Genomic DNA, 14,856 nt, shown 5'->3' on the forward strand with positions numbered 1-14,856 from the left:
AATTTAGCCTCGCCCGACGCAATCTACTCGCAAGAAGTGCGCGCTCCCGCAGCGCCTGCCGCGCCCGCCAGGGCGGCGCGGCGATCGGGGAGCGGGGGCCCACACCTGAAATATTCACCCAAACCGCGCAGCCGCCTCCACCGGTTCTCGTCACCGGGCCAAGGCTGAGGTTATAAACTTTTCAGGGGGACCATCGCGGGCCGGGAAAGAGGGGGAGGGGGAGGAAGAGGAGGGAGGAGCGAGACGACCGCTCAGTCCAAGTGTCGCAGGAAGGGTGCTAGATTGCGTTGTTGCCGCGCAGGCGGCGCGCACGTTTCGGGAACCGGAGAGAAAAAAAGAGACGGAACGTGAATATTCATTTTTCCTCGGCTTATTGCTATGGTTCTCGGGCACGTTATACGCGTGCCTCGGGGCGAAGTACACTATCGTCTGCCCGGGGGAGTTATGGACACTACATGCGCACGACATAATGTAAGAGAACTAAATGCGACGAGTCGAAAGAAGAAAACCGATAACAAAGGCTGTGGGACGTTGGAACGAAAACGACATGTGGGCACGTCAAAAAGAAAACGAGATTACAAAAAAATTCCGGGAAGCTTACGCTCACGCGTAAGAGTGAAATGGCGGAGCTCTTCTAGGCGAGCATTGCCGCGCACATAGTTAAGTTTAAGTATAATTGTTTATTTGCATAGTTGGGGAGCTAGTAGTCGTCGTCATATGCACCGAAGAGGTCCTCGTCTTCTTCGCGGCGAGTGTTGGATGCAAAGTCATCCTCAGCATTGTAGACTTCCACCAGCTCATCGACATCGACCGGTGGCGGGATCTGCAAGTCGTCTCGGGAAGGAGTGGCACACTCGTAGCCATGCCTCCAATTATCCACAATGACTTTCAAAGAATGCGGCGGCCGCGGTGACCTCTCCCAAAGCAGGGGGTCTTTTAGATGCGACTGCATCTCATTCACTCGCCTTGTTCCTCCATACGGCGTTGTTGTTGTCCGTCCACACCCCTCCCCCATTCTCCTCGCCGTGCGAGCTGCGCTGTCCGCCGCTCACCCCCTCTCCTCTCCGATAGCGAACACTCTCTCGCGAGGGGCATTGGATTGGATTCGATTGGATTGGATTGGATTAAAGTGGATTGTGTTGCGTCATAGCCGCGGCAGGGGGTTCACGGCACGTTTCACGCGATGGGAGAAGCAACCTAACGGAATCAACAACGGAACCCCCTATGCGTCGCATCTACACAGGGGTTCCCGCGAGGGGAGGTGGGAGAAATTTTCTTCTTTAGAATCAGCGCTTGACGACACCGCTGGAGTTTCTTTTTCATTATTTTTTTCGCCAAAGGCACGACAGTCGCCGCGAAGCACGCGCTTACGAGCGCTCCGCATTTTTTTTTTTTTTTTCATGTAACGGTCAACTTACGGCTCGTGCAACAGCGCCGCTGCTAAGCGTACGTTTAGGATGAAACTGAAAACGAGGAGGACAACCCAAACGCCGAATGACGGAACCACGAATGAACAAATAAAGAGGCACTTCGCCAGTACTACTACACAGACCAAACACAGGCAAATGGGCAGAGCAGAATGCGTATATTGCCTCCAGGTTCCTCAGCTAAAGAAGTGGCTTAAACGTAATTTTTCGCGTATAACCCGCACCAGAAATGCGAAAATTTCAGCGGCAAAGTAGGGGTGCGGATAATACGTGGGGTTTTTCCTTTCGTGCAGCTTCACGGCAATGCGCGTTGTGCCGTGAAGATGACCTTGTGTACAACAGTGAGGGCTGCGGCTCACGTGATAGCTCTAGCGAGAGGAGTGACACTGAGTGAATTGTGACTTCCGCCTTGCAGTCAGCGTATTCTACTTGCTAAGTAGGCGCTTTTTCTGTCTACCTAGTATGTGATGTGTTGCTTGAGAAGTAGCTTTGGTGCAGCCTTCCTGTATCAAACGTGCGGGCAGTACGCGAGGATTTTTTCTTTCTTTTACACCCTCGCATTCTAACGCTATGTGCCGCATAGTTTCTGTTTCTTTTCCGCAGACCACGCATACTACACCATTTTCTGTATACTTCCCCACAGAGTTCTTAATAAGGATATTTATTCTCCAAATAAGGATGTTTCTCCCTCTTTCTCTATCTCCTCAGCGTACGCCTTCAGTACGACCCCGTCGGTACCTTTATTTTTATTGCACGAGCGGCAGCGGGCCGGCGTTTACCGGCGCGCGCTACGTGACGTCGTCGCCCTTTCCTAGAGCCCTCTTCCGACCTTTCTCGTACGCTGCTGCTTCCTCTTCCTGGCGCGCGATCATGGACTCACACCATAGGCGTGCGCAGAGTTCTCAATTTGGGGGGGCAAAGTCTTACCGCTGCGCCCCCCCCCAGAGCAACTCCCGACCTCTTCTCACTGAAGGCCTTGCGGTGCGAACGCAGTGCAAAGAGGGATGGTTATAAAATTTTTATTTCACTGTGATGGAATTGCAACACACACAAAATATTTCTGAGCAGAAATTTTACTTTCATGTGTTACATCGGCAAGGCATGGGGCAAATTTGGCGCCCCCTTCAGATGATTAGGGGGGGCGGCCGCCCCTCCTGCCCCCCCTTGTGCGCACGCCTATGACTCACACTTCCCGGCTCGCGCAACTTCAAACGTTTCCTGGACCATTTTTATTCCTTCTGAACGTCACAACGCGCTAGCTTCAAACAAAGGCTTAAAGCTCCGCCCTCTGCCTCGTCGCACCACGGTGAAGGAAAGGGGTTTCAGTGACAACTGTGTCGCGTGTTTTGTAGCGCAGCGGTAGCGCAGCGGTATGTCCATTTACGCTATTTTTATTACACTTTAAAGCGACCTCATCGCGGGCATACTCCAGGTGGCGACGTCGTTCCAAGATCAGCTTGCACTGGCTGATCTTGAATGGCGGCCGCCATTTCCCCATAGGCGAAAGTCGTTTTCATTTATTTTCAGAATAAACAGGAAAGTACTGTCGTTTTTTGCGGTATCGAACAAAGTAGACTACAAAATGCGACCTTCGTGTGAAGTTTGAGCACGAACGGAGCAGCGGTGCGCTCAGGAAAGAGCTTTGAAGTGTTCCAATTATCGTCGTAACACCCTGTATTTTCCACTACAAGCGCACTGAGAGTAAAGCTCATTCCACGGCCCGGCGAACCATGACGTTTCGACGCTCGACATGACGCCACTTCCCTCGCCGAGAAAGGGCAGATAGGTCGGTCACGTGACGACAGAGACGTACGATAACTGGTTATGGACACGGGCGACGACGCGCACAGCGTCCGGGGAAACCGACGGCGATAAATTGGCGGCCGCGGACGAGCCCAGTCAGCGGAATCGAATGTCCCGTCCGAGCTCGTCTCGGTCGGGCGCTATTTATGGCTGGGTCGCGGGACCACGAATATCGGTCGCGTCGCGGGGATTTATTTATCGGAGGGGGGGGGGGGGGGGGACGACGATTCCCGCGCGTTCAGCGAATAATACGTCACTTGCAGGATAAATAATAATAATAAAAAGCGCAGATATGAACACTTCGTTCGGAGCAGTTGGCAAAGAAAAAAACGCGAAGTTACGACTACAGGCACTAAATAAGCAACACTTCTAGTTACGACGTTAGCCCCATTCCCCCCAACGCAGTAGTTTAGTCGTTCAGATGGATGTCGTCCGCTGGTAAGTTGGAGAAAATGGCGTCGACTTTTTGGGATGTACGGCACGCGCGTGACTTTTACTATTAGAGGGAAAGAAGTCTTCGCCACATACATGCCTCTTCGCTATCATAACAGTCTCAGAACGGGCAAGGGGGAAATATGTGCAGTTCTCCTAACCTTCCTTTTTTTTTTCAATCGGCTTTTCTCCGAGAACTTCAAACACAGGAAAAAAAAAAAAAAAAAAGGCCAACTAAGCCTTTTCTTACGAGTATGAAAATGCGTGAGCATCGCTTCTCGTCCAGCCATACCGCTGAGTTTTGCACTGCCGAGTGAATGATGTTACGAAACACGAAAGAACACATTTTTCTTTTTTTTTTTATGAGCGGGCTTTTCTGAAATGCACAACTTTGGAAAGCCAGCATTACAAAGCTTTGCACCGAACCCCTTTTAACGTCGTCTTCACAACTTTACACAAATGCATCGCAGTGAAGACATTTTCAAAGGGGAACTATACGATATCCAATTCAATATATGAGGGGACCTTTTATTCATTGCCCACAAGGAAGAGTTCGGAAATCGTGCTTCAGTTTTTAGCCCGCAATACGGATTTTTGTACTAGACGCTACAGTGAGATTTCCTACGGAGTAATAAAAATATCTTCGGATTATTGCCAATTATTACTTGGAGTTGTGAGCAAGCTAACAACTCGGAGTTTTTTTTTTTTTTTGGCATATTGAAGTGTCATTACATAACACTTCAAACCCTCTATCCCCCCCCCCCCCCCAACCCCCCTCCACCCTCCCTCTTCCCTCCCCAAAAAAACTACTTGCTTTACATCAAAAGCTGAGGCATGCTTCGGCCGAATGCAAGCACCCGAAAGAGTCCTACATAATTTAGATGCAATTTAAGACAGCCGCAAAGCGTCCAAGGCATGCTGCCTAGCCGATACTCAAATATAGATTAAGAAGCAAATTGAGAAATCCACACCCCGAGCAAGCTTTCATCCCCGATGTGCCAATTAATCCGTTATCAGATGTCCTCAAGCTCAAATCACAGAAAAGTACAATTACTGAAATATAATTACAGAATCCATTATTCATCGAGAAGCAGCGGTGTCTCGGCCCATCAAACAAGCACAAAAACTGACAGCGGCTTAAACGAACTTTTCGCTACAACTAACGATGGCACACTTAATCAATCCTTAATTAAGTGCGGGGGGAGCTAGCAATTCATCGCAATGAACACTCACACTTCGTTGGTAAGACTAATTTATTTAGTAATAAGAAATAGCAAAAACTTGCCTACACAACAATTTCTTGTTGCGTACGCAAGTTGCAAGGTGCGATTCATCTTTGCTTTGGCATTCTGCGTTCCTTCAAATGTCGTACAACATACCGGGATGATTGCTAGAGTTGCATTCGCTATTGTGAGTGGACAAAACGATTTCAGAGCAACATATCTATTTCTGTAGTTCAAATTTTTTTGTACATTATCTGCACCTCCTATATTCTTCTTTTTTTAGCTCTGCACAGTTTCGGCAGAAAGGCAGCATAGTGGGTCTTTTTAGGCACAGTGGTGCCTTTCTCAACCTCCACTTTACAAATGCTGAAAACTATGACTAATTATTCAAAAGGATAACTTCACAGATTGCGAAAACCTCTACACTAGTAATCTGGTGGGCCCACTGCTTCCTGTAGTGTAATTAGCTTTTAACAACTGTACCGATCATGTACAGAGTTAACAAAGATGATGATGATGATAGTTGAATTTTTTTTGGCACACGGCCAGCTGGGGCAAAGAAGAGTTAAACAGAAATGTTTATGACAAGCAGCTAATCATCTACTGCATCACTGCTTTTGTTGTGCAAGAGCCAACAATGAAGACCGAAAGTAGTACATACACAAGGTTTCGACAGCGTTGCACCTAATATAACAAACACTGGTACCGTAAATGAAGAAAAACACGCAGGCAAGCCAGATTGTGAAAGTTCGAAGCATCTAGCGAGACAATAGTGAACACAAAATGAGACAACAAACATACGGACAAAAACACAACGATGATTGGGGTGCTGACTGTCACAGTTATATATACCCGTGCCACACATACACGAAAAATGACATTAAGTGCTTAATGCTTCAAGTTTTAATGCCATTAATTCACTACTACACACAAAAATCTAATGCCCTTCACTCTAATGTAATTTTTCGTTTAAGGAGTTCTGCACAACTCATTCACCTTCACGAATGCCTTAGATCTGTCTACTCTTGAACACGATGACCACCGAATGAAACCAACAAAACTCTAAGCACCAGAGTGTTCATGCGGGAACGTTGCTGAACTTTGAAATAAGACGATTTTTTGTGCACTCTTGGTGGCAAAGTTCTGAAGAAGATGAAGTTCACTCGTGTTGCTCGTGGTTTTGAATTTCTTGGATTTGGCTACCGCTGGCAGGCGATGGCAGCTGCTGAAGACACTTTCAGGAACGGCTCACACGATTTTTTTAGAAAACACTATTTCTCATAGCGTTTTCTATATCCATAACATTTTTAATCCTTGTAAGACGTTTTTCTCTACGTTAAAAGCTTCTAAAATCTGAGCACATTTCTCTTTTTGGCCATTACCACCATCATGCCTAGCACATTTAATGCCTTTGCGTTTTTGCGAGTAGCACGGCCCACCCGCCGCGGTGGCTCAGTGGCTAAGGCGTTGCGCTGCTGAGCACAAAGTCGCGGGTTCGATTCCCGGCCGCGGCGGCCGCTTTTCTGATGGAGGCGAAAAGCAAAAACGCCCGTGTATACGAGATTTCGGCGCACGATAAAGATCCCCAGGTGGTCAAAATTAATCCGGAGCCCTCCACTACGGCGCGCCTCATCGCCTGCGTTGCGTCGGCGCGTTAAACCCCACAATCAATCAATAAAATCAATCGAGTAGCACGGCCCGCCCAAATAATGTCACTTGGTATCTTAAAGGAGCCATGAAGACAAAATACAAGTTGGGTTTATTAGAAAGACTGCTTAGTCCCGATAACAAAGACACCAATATCATCGCAACCTTCGAATAAATAACAGAGATATTAAAGAAAACGTGTGAAGCAGTCGCGACCCCCTGGCCGATTTCCCGCAACTTTTCTATGACGTCGCGGAACCTTGTTTGTGCGATTGGCGGCCGCCCAACTGACCTGTCGCGACGACACATGACTGGACGTCTGTAATGGGACCTCTAGTTCCATTTGACTGCATCACTTGAATGCTAACGTGCAGTTAATGCACTGAAAATTATGTTTTATTGTTGGCCCGTATGACATCATTTGTGCTCATAATACGTCACTGTGACACAAAATTTGAAAGTTTTTAAATATTTCTTGCTTTTCTTCGTTAAAAAAACATCTCTTGTGGCTATAATGGAGCTGAGTTAGATACTGAATTCTAGTTCTTTCGAGTTAAACGAAGTTGTATTTTCTCTTCATGGCTCCTTTAAGGCCTCAACACTTAATGTCATTTTTCATGCACGTGTGGCACAGGTATTAAAGTGCAGTGAATCTAACTGCAATGCTTTTTACTAAGCTTACTAGTGCTCAACCCAAGCCAACAGGGAGAAGGTAGGAATTATGTGGAGGACTGTACTCATCAGTGCCCCAGCCCTTCAGTATTGACCTGGTATGAGCATTTTTTTAGAATTGCAAAGCTGGCAGAGATATTCGGAAAATCTTGTGAAATGAAAAACAGTTTTTAACACCACGGGGAATGCTGAAAATACTTTATTTATCCAGAGCTCTGTTAATGTCTTGGCTTTCTTTCTTTCTTTTTTGCTTTCTTTTTAGGCGTGCCTCCCACTAAAACCGGCTCGACACTGAAACAAGCAAGAACGGGGAAAACTCAGGGCGGTGTCCGCAAGACTGTTTTATTTATTGTACGTACAACTATTATCTGAAAAATATGAACACCTCAGAGCGGCAAAATATATTCGGTATATTTTGAAATTTGTATCACCAGAAATAAACTACACAAACAAAAGTATGCAACAAGCACACACATTTGTTACCCTGCAAGCACTTAGGAAACATTGTTCCGTATTTTTCTTTAACTTTGTATCACTGAAAGGCTTAGGGAAAGCACACCAATTTCTTCATTTATCGTTTATTTATTCATGTATTTATTTACTATCCAGCCACACAATAAGCACAAATCGCGAAGTGAGGCAAGTCTTCAAGTCCACAGTTTATTCTTGTTTTTGGCTTCTGCTCACCGTATTGACTATACGCATGAATTTTCACATGTTGGACTTACTGTGAAAGCCAGCAACTTAGCAGCTTGCAAGTGGCACTACTACAGCCGATTCCCATTAATATGAAGTCCATGGGGACTGCAAAACACTTCGAATTATCCGAACTTCGAATCAAACAGAAAGAATAAGAACAGCATTGTCATTAGTCCCAACACATCTCCCTTCTTGATTTCGTTCGAAATCTCGAATTTCGTCGCCAAGCCGAGCGCATGACACGGCTTGCCATGATAGTCGAGACTTATCACTGAAATCAAAGCCTGAAGCGCCCACCACACAAACGGCTCACATGGCGCTGTTCTCAGCAAAAGTTGAGGAGGACCTCAGAAGAGGTCCTCAACACATCTCAACCTCAAAGAGGTTGTGGAGATGTGCACACTGGTGCAAGCCTCAACTGGACTGTGGCTTTATTAACTGTGTGCTGCCCCAATTGCAATGGCGCTGACGTTGGCATAAAACACGGCGCTGCCTTAGTACTTGAAAAATTTGACTGCTACCGAGAAGTGACGGTCACCTCTACGTCTTTTATTCAAAACAACTTCCAATTAACCGATATAATGGGTTTTAGCTTCGAATGATCGAGCAGTTCCTTCCATCGGATTACGCGTAAAATGGCCGGGACCAGCACTTCACTTCTAATTAACCGGGAATTCTAATTAACCGACAGTGAATTATCGAGAGTCGACTATACTGTTGTTCCACAACTGCAACTTTAGTTTTGCAATTCTGCTAGTGTAGTTATGCTGTGTTCGCGGTAACGTCGCCCTCACCGCTCAAAATTCGCGCTGAGTTGAGCCGAAGACGACAAATAATGCGACGACGAAAGCGTGTCCGGCCAAGCTCCGGTTGCCGAGCAGTTGCGGAAGTGGAAGCCTCACATCATTTTAAAACTGTGATTGCTAATCATCTCCTGTGGTGAAAGAAATGAAATTTAGTGCAACTGTCTTGGTGGTAAGGTGTGGCACAATTTGTTTAAAAATCGATAAAATAGGGCGCGAGTCAGCCATTCTTTTGAGACAACATTATTGTTGTAGAAAAACTTGCTGTTTCGTATTGTTCTTCATGGCTCCAGAATGCATTCCTAACGGGCAAAATCGAGCCCGTTGGCCACAATCCACTTTGAGTGCAGAACCTCCCAAATCTGAATCAGCGATGATCACATAATCGACATTCCCCCGTACAGAGATATATACAAAGTGTTTCAGCTAACTTTAGCCAGCGTTTAAAAATATGCCGATGCACCCTTGCACACGACATGACAAAATACATTTTGCTCACTTTTGTATGCAGTCTCACGCTATTTTTTTGTATTTTGCTTAATTAGGTAATTAGTCAATTTCAATGAGCTAACTTCCGAGCCAACAAAGCAAGGGAAAAATTTCAAATTTTAAAGTTGTAGAGCGGTTTGCAAAACATCCGAATAAACAGTTCGTGTCTTTATCTCTATTATGTATTAGTGTTTTTCAGCTTACTGATAATGCGCCCACGAAATACAAAAAGAAAAAAAAAAAGTGGCGTGCCAGCTTGTGCGTCTTGATTGCAGTACTCCCAAACAATCTGCGCACAAACAGCCATAGGCGCGCTGCCCCTTAAAAAGCAACAGGGCAGCAACCTAGCCATTGGCTGTGCCATTTACACCAGCGATGTGCTTCTTTCGCGACAGATCGCCACCAGCGATAAGCAGACGCAGCGGCTACCGCTTGTCCTGCCGGAATCAACACGTTCGTCACCTGCCCTGTCGCTTTTTAAGCGGCTGCGAACCTACGATTGTTTGTGCGCGGAACGTTTGGGAGCACTGCAATCAAGACGTGCAAGCTGGCACGTCACGTGGTGTTCTTTTGTATTTCGCGGGCATCCTCAGTAAGCTGAAAAACACTAATACCTAATGGATAGAAAGACAGTGTTTATTCTGACGTTTTGAATGTGCGAAGTAAACGTGCAACAAAGCATTATGTGCTTTTGCAGGCACACATAAGAGTGCGGCAATGTTGCGCAGCCCATTTTATGTCCCCCTTCCCGCCTAAATTCCCTTAACAGTCCAGAGAGCGGTAACCAAGCTCCTATTTTCACCAGCCCGTACGCCTATTTTAGAACATTTCCAGCAAACCGCCCCGGCCTTCGCAGGTAATGGTGAGACTCGTACACCACTACTGATTCTTGTTTAACCTTCCGACTCGCATAATCTCTTTTTCCCTCCCAAGGCAGTCCAAATCTCAATTTTCATCCTACTGTAGGCATTTAAACAAATATTGCGATTATTATTACTTATTACATTCATTATGTGGAACAGTTGCCAGGAAGCAATTTAAACACCAAGCACATCCACTCTAAAAATTATTGCATCGATCCTATTTTATTTTTTTTTTTTCAACTCCACAGGTCAAATGCCTTTAAGTTTGCCAAAACATATGATGACAACGTGATGCCTCTCGACAAGTCAACCTATATCAACCGTCACTGAGAGCCCAGGGGTTACATCCCAAACAACCACGGACGTCCGTGGGACGTCCGAAACACAGCCGAACATCCAATGCCTAGTTTGGACATCCACTATACGTCCATGTTTGGATGTACATTTTCAGACATACAGAGGACATCCAGAAACGGATGTACAAGTCCGAATGACATCCGCCAGTGGACGTACAAAGTTGCTATGAAGCATAAATAATGGCTTAAATTGAATATAAAAGCAAAAACAAAAAAGCTACTTTGCTTTTCAATGAAAAAGATTTTGTACATCAACACCCTTACTTGTATATTGCAAACTTCATCTGCACATTTCTGAAATCAAGCCGATTTTTTTTACTTTTTTTTGAGGCACCTCACCGACTTTAACGATGATCTCTTTGAGGAAGGATATATAAGAATTGAGAACCGCTAACGAAACATGCGTACATGGTACGTCCATGGGCCCCGAAACGGACGTCCTACGGATGTCCACTAGAGCCGGAATGGACGTACCGTGGACGGTCGACGGATGTTTGGCGTTTGCTTGGGATGCAATAGTACTACTTTGAATACACATGCGGTCAGTATTAAGTAATAGACTAATGGCGCTAAAATTAATCCGTCATGGCGATGCTGCAAACTTCTCATACACTACCCACAAGCAGAACCTTTATGTGTTATCACTGATCCATGCAAAATTCCGCTTCAAGTGCCCTTACAAAGCTTCTGCTCTCATCAGTCAGCCGGTCAACACATGATAAACAGTGTGCATCAAGCCAATGCATTCGCTCTTTTATTTTCAGAGTACAGGTCCGTTCGACACGACATCTTAAGAATACCACAGGATGCAGCAGTGATCAGCGAAGAGTACCGGAGCTACGCCAATTTGAGGCACAAAGTGACAAGCGATGTCTTCTCGTCTTTCAAAGGGCCACGCAACAAGCAACTCTGGCCAACGCTTTATGCAGCCATGTGTCTGAACAGGTGCACACGATTTTCACGCACCTTGTTCCTCAAAACATCTTAAGGTCAAAATTTATTGCCTTCAAAACAAGACACTACACACTGTTGTTACTATTATCTTTTTTCTTCTTGGATCATCTGAACAAAAAACACAGGGTGTACAAAACAAAACCCGTTTGGATAAAGATGGATCAGGCATAAAACAACACTGCAGGCTTCGATAGGCCAGCTTAGGTGTGTCCCACAGCATGCGACCAGCCCGAAATACACTAGTTAGCCAACGCCAAAACAACCCACAAAAAAAAAAAAAAGGGGGGGGGGGCAACAGCAGACGCTGGTGGTCTACCAAGCAAGAGTGCTCCCATGCTTTGTGCTATCATCGATGTGCGTGGAAAGTTCCACAATTCCATGCAATAATCGCGTTGCGAGTGCGCATACATAGAGTGTTGCGGTCTATGTGCTCCGTGCGACCCAAAAAATAAATGCCAACAAGCAACCTCCGCTCTCTTACAGAAACAGAAAAAGCGTCGAGTCAGCATCTCCGCTTCGGCCAAAGTTGTCGACAAATGTTCCCATCGGCCAAAACCTCCAACAATCAGCCATGGCGCTAGAGACGAGCATAGCCACAAAATTGCCAGGTACTATTTGCACCTTCCCCCCCCCTCCCCCAGCGATAGTACGGGGTGGCTTTAAGGTAGATCCAAAGCACTTTGTTGCCTTAAAAAGTACGCATGCAACAATAGTATTCCCTAGGCATGGTACTACCCAGGTGTAGTACAATCGCACCCTATGATGATAAAACGCCATGACTACAAGTTCCCATGGCAACGAAATGTTCTTGGATCTCCGGCAAATGTTCACGTAAACCCACGTATTTCATGTCTCTTGGAAACCAAATGGTTTTGGACAGTGATCCCACGTTAACGAAATTCGCTGCATGTCCGGTCAGCATGATATCTACCCAGTTGAGGTAACAGTGTCCAAAAAAATGCCCTAATGCACGTGCCGCAAGCGACTGTGGAAGCAGCCTCGCAGTGACACCACCAGGGGGCGACACAATTTATCCTCTGCGGCCAGTTTGGTGACTCACTGCAAGGCTTGGGCTGGACTAGCCGGCTATTGCTGAACAGCCCGTGTGCATTCGCTGTGCGTGCCGGGATCGGCACCTTCAATCTTGATAAGATCCCTCTGCCAGTCCAAAAGCAGAAGCCTTTATCGTTACAGGATAAAGGAGCCGTCACTGCCCAAGTCAGTAGGCGGAGTCGAGGGAGGTAGGATAGCGCCGACGAGTTTGGAACTGTCTGCAGCTCCCTCTACCATTTTGTAAAGCAAGGCTGCCACTCTTTAATGGAGAACGTGCACAAATCAAAACATTGACGGTTGCGGCCTTTCCACTGTTCTCACTTGATTTTTGTGGAGAGCATTGGAACAACGAGGTCCCACTGTCTGGCAAAGTTCGTCAACAGAAGATGCTGGACCTCGCCTGCATGCTCCAGCAGGCTCCGTGCTGAGGCCCAAGGTGAAAAACTTGCAGACAAGGCAAATTCGCCGGATGTTTTGAATATGTCTGATGCGACCTGGTCGCTCTAAGGCTCACGTGATGATGACTACCAATGAACCCCTTCTTGTAGCGCGAGAGCTGAACTGTGAAGCTGTTGCAAGGTAAGGCTCACAATATAATATCACCGACTTTCAGAAATAAATATTCGGTTTGCGGGAACTTCTGCTTCGTTTATATTTCGTTCTTGCGGCAACAAAATCCTCGCAAAAGTGAATTTTTGGTCTTTCCCTGGCGGTTTAGTTATTGCGGGGTTCGACTGCATTACACAGGTGTACTGTTACCCAGGTGTAGAAATTCACAGGCATAGTCAACCTGGATATACGGTATAGATATAGACAGTATTCATTGAAAAGTTTCGCTGTCAATTTCTTCATTTGGCAACACTGAAATGGCCACAAACATGGCCGAAGTGCCACAAACATGGCGTGCCTTATGCCCCTGCGGCCGCACGCCGAAGAACAAAAATAACACCGGCGTGCGTCGTCTGCTCCATTTCAACCGGATTCTCAACGGTGGTGCCAACAGTTGTTATTTATCAACAACAGTTGTTATTTATCGCACTCACATTTGAGTCGAGGCATTACTTTGCGTTCGGCGGGCTAGAGGTTGGAATGTCCAACCCATATCATGTGCTTAGCACGGACACGAACGAGTATTGCCATCTCGCGGAGCCCGACGTAATCAGTGACGGCGCATTCACATGGTTGCCTGCATGCACGCATCACTATTGAATACTGCCCATACGGTAGAGTATACAGTATAAATATACGGCATAGTATAGATACAGATATACGGAAAGTCAACCTAGATATACGGTAGCAGACCGTTCATTCGGGCTTGTTGGATATTCCGGACTTTCCTGAGAAACCGCTATCCCATAGGAGTAATGGCTCACAGATTTTTCGGACTGCTCTTTTATTCGGACTATTTTTCGTTCCCCTCCAGGTCCGAAAAATCCGTCAGCTACTGTAGTATTCCTCAGATGTAGTATTCCCTAGGAGTTGTATTCCCCAGGTGTAGTATTCCCCAGGCATCAATCAAACTGCAGGGTGCTGCCCCAAACACGGGTCGTCTTCTTCTTCTTGCCTTGAGAGAGTGTGCACGCCGCAAGCCATCCGTTTAGTGCAGATCCATAATTCATCCAGGGTGGCACCACCTGGGGCTAGGCATGCAGTCAGAAGGGGGAGAGAAGGAGAGGAGAGAGAGGAGGTGCATCATCCACTCACTCATGGTGTAGCCGTACATGTCCTCCTCCTCCTCCTCGCCGTCCGAGAGCTCGTCCCGCTTTATGCTGGCCGCACTGTTCATGTCGATCTGCACAGGCCACGAGAGGGTGCAGCAGTTGAATCAGGTACAGCTCCCCGTTCCCCGCAATTGACAAAATTAAGATGGAGAAGGAAAGTTAACATTCCCTAGGGTACAGTTGTATGCAGAGCTACACAGCACAAGTTTAAAATGCCGATGGGAATCAAGGCTGGGCACCGTACAATGCCAGCCTCTCTGAAAGGTTCCGCGATGATGCCTTGCTCGAATTGCAAATCCTCTTTCTTTAATCCCTTCTAAGCCTAACCTCACCCTTTTAGTGATGCAGTGAAGAGCACACATGAGAAGCTCCTCTGTGCCTTCTTTCTGGCGAAAAAAATGCGATTTTTTTTATTTTGTTCCTAACCACTTTCACCTAAAAAGGAATCTCAACTTCACTGACTAAGGGGGGACGTGGTTCTTAAAACAACCTCTAAATTTTAGGTAAACTCTGTGAAACTTCTCAGGCTTGCTGCTCTTTTCTCACAGATTTCAAATATGTCATTATTTTTGGAGTCAGTCAATTAGTTCCAAGAATAATTAGAGATAATGAGTCATTTTGAAGGAACAATAAACAAAACAGTGTTAGTCATAAAACTGTAATCTTTACATTTTCAAATACTATGAACCCTGGTGAATGCAATGAGAGGATCAT

The 14,856-nt window shown here is 46.2% G+C and overlaps 2 protein-coding genes across 7 annotated transcripts in view; one reads left to right on the plus strand and one right to left on the minus strand.

Annotated features, from left to right (window-relative positions):
• The window catches only part of LOC144162848 (uncharacterized), a 369,290-nt gene that overhangs the window by 310,708 nt on the left and 43,726 nt on the right, over positions 1-14,856 (plus strand). The window lies entirely within an intron of this gene.
• Positions 1-14,856, minus strand: part of LOC144162845 (multiple PDZ domain protein-like) — a 283,629-nt gene that overhangs the window by 139,593 nt on the left and 129,180 nt on the right. For all 4 annotated transcript variants that reach the window (XM_077693545.1, XM_077693543.1, XM_077693544.1 and 1 more), the window contains one exon: positions 14,126-14,213. In XM_077693545.1, the coding sequence (XP_077549671.1) occupies positions 14,126-14,213 (88 nt within the window). The remainder of the gene's footprint in view (positions 1-14,125; positions 14,214-14,856) is intronic.

The sequence above is a fragment of the Haemaphysalis longicornis genome, unplaced genomic scaffold, assembly GCF_048455015.1.
Source record: "Haemaphysalis longicornis isolate Haplotype H1 unplaced genomic scaffold, Haemaphysalis longicornis Haplotype H1 scaffold_12, whole genome shotgun sequence".
Taxonomy (NCBI): domain Eukaryota; kingdom Metazoa; phylum Arthropoda; class Arachnida; order Ixodida; family Ixodidae; genus Haemaphysalis; species Haemaphysalis longicornis.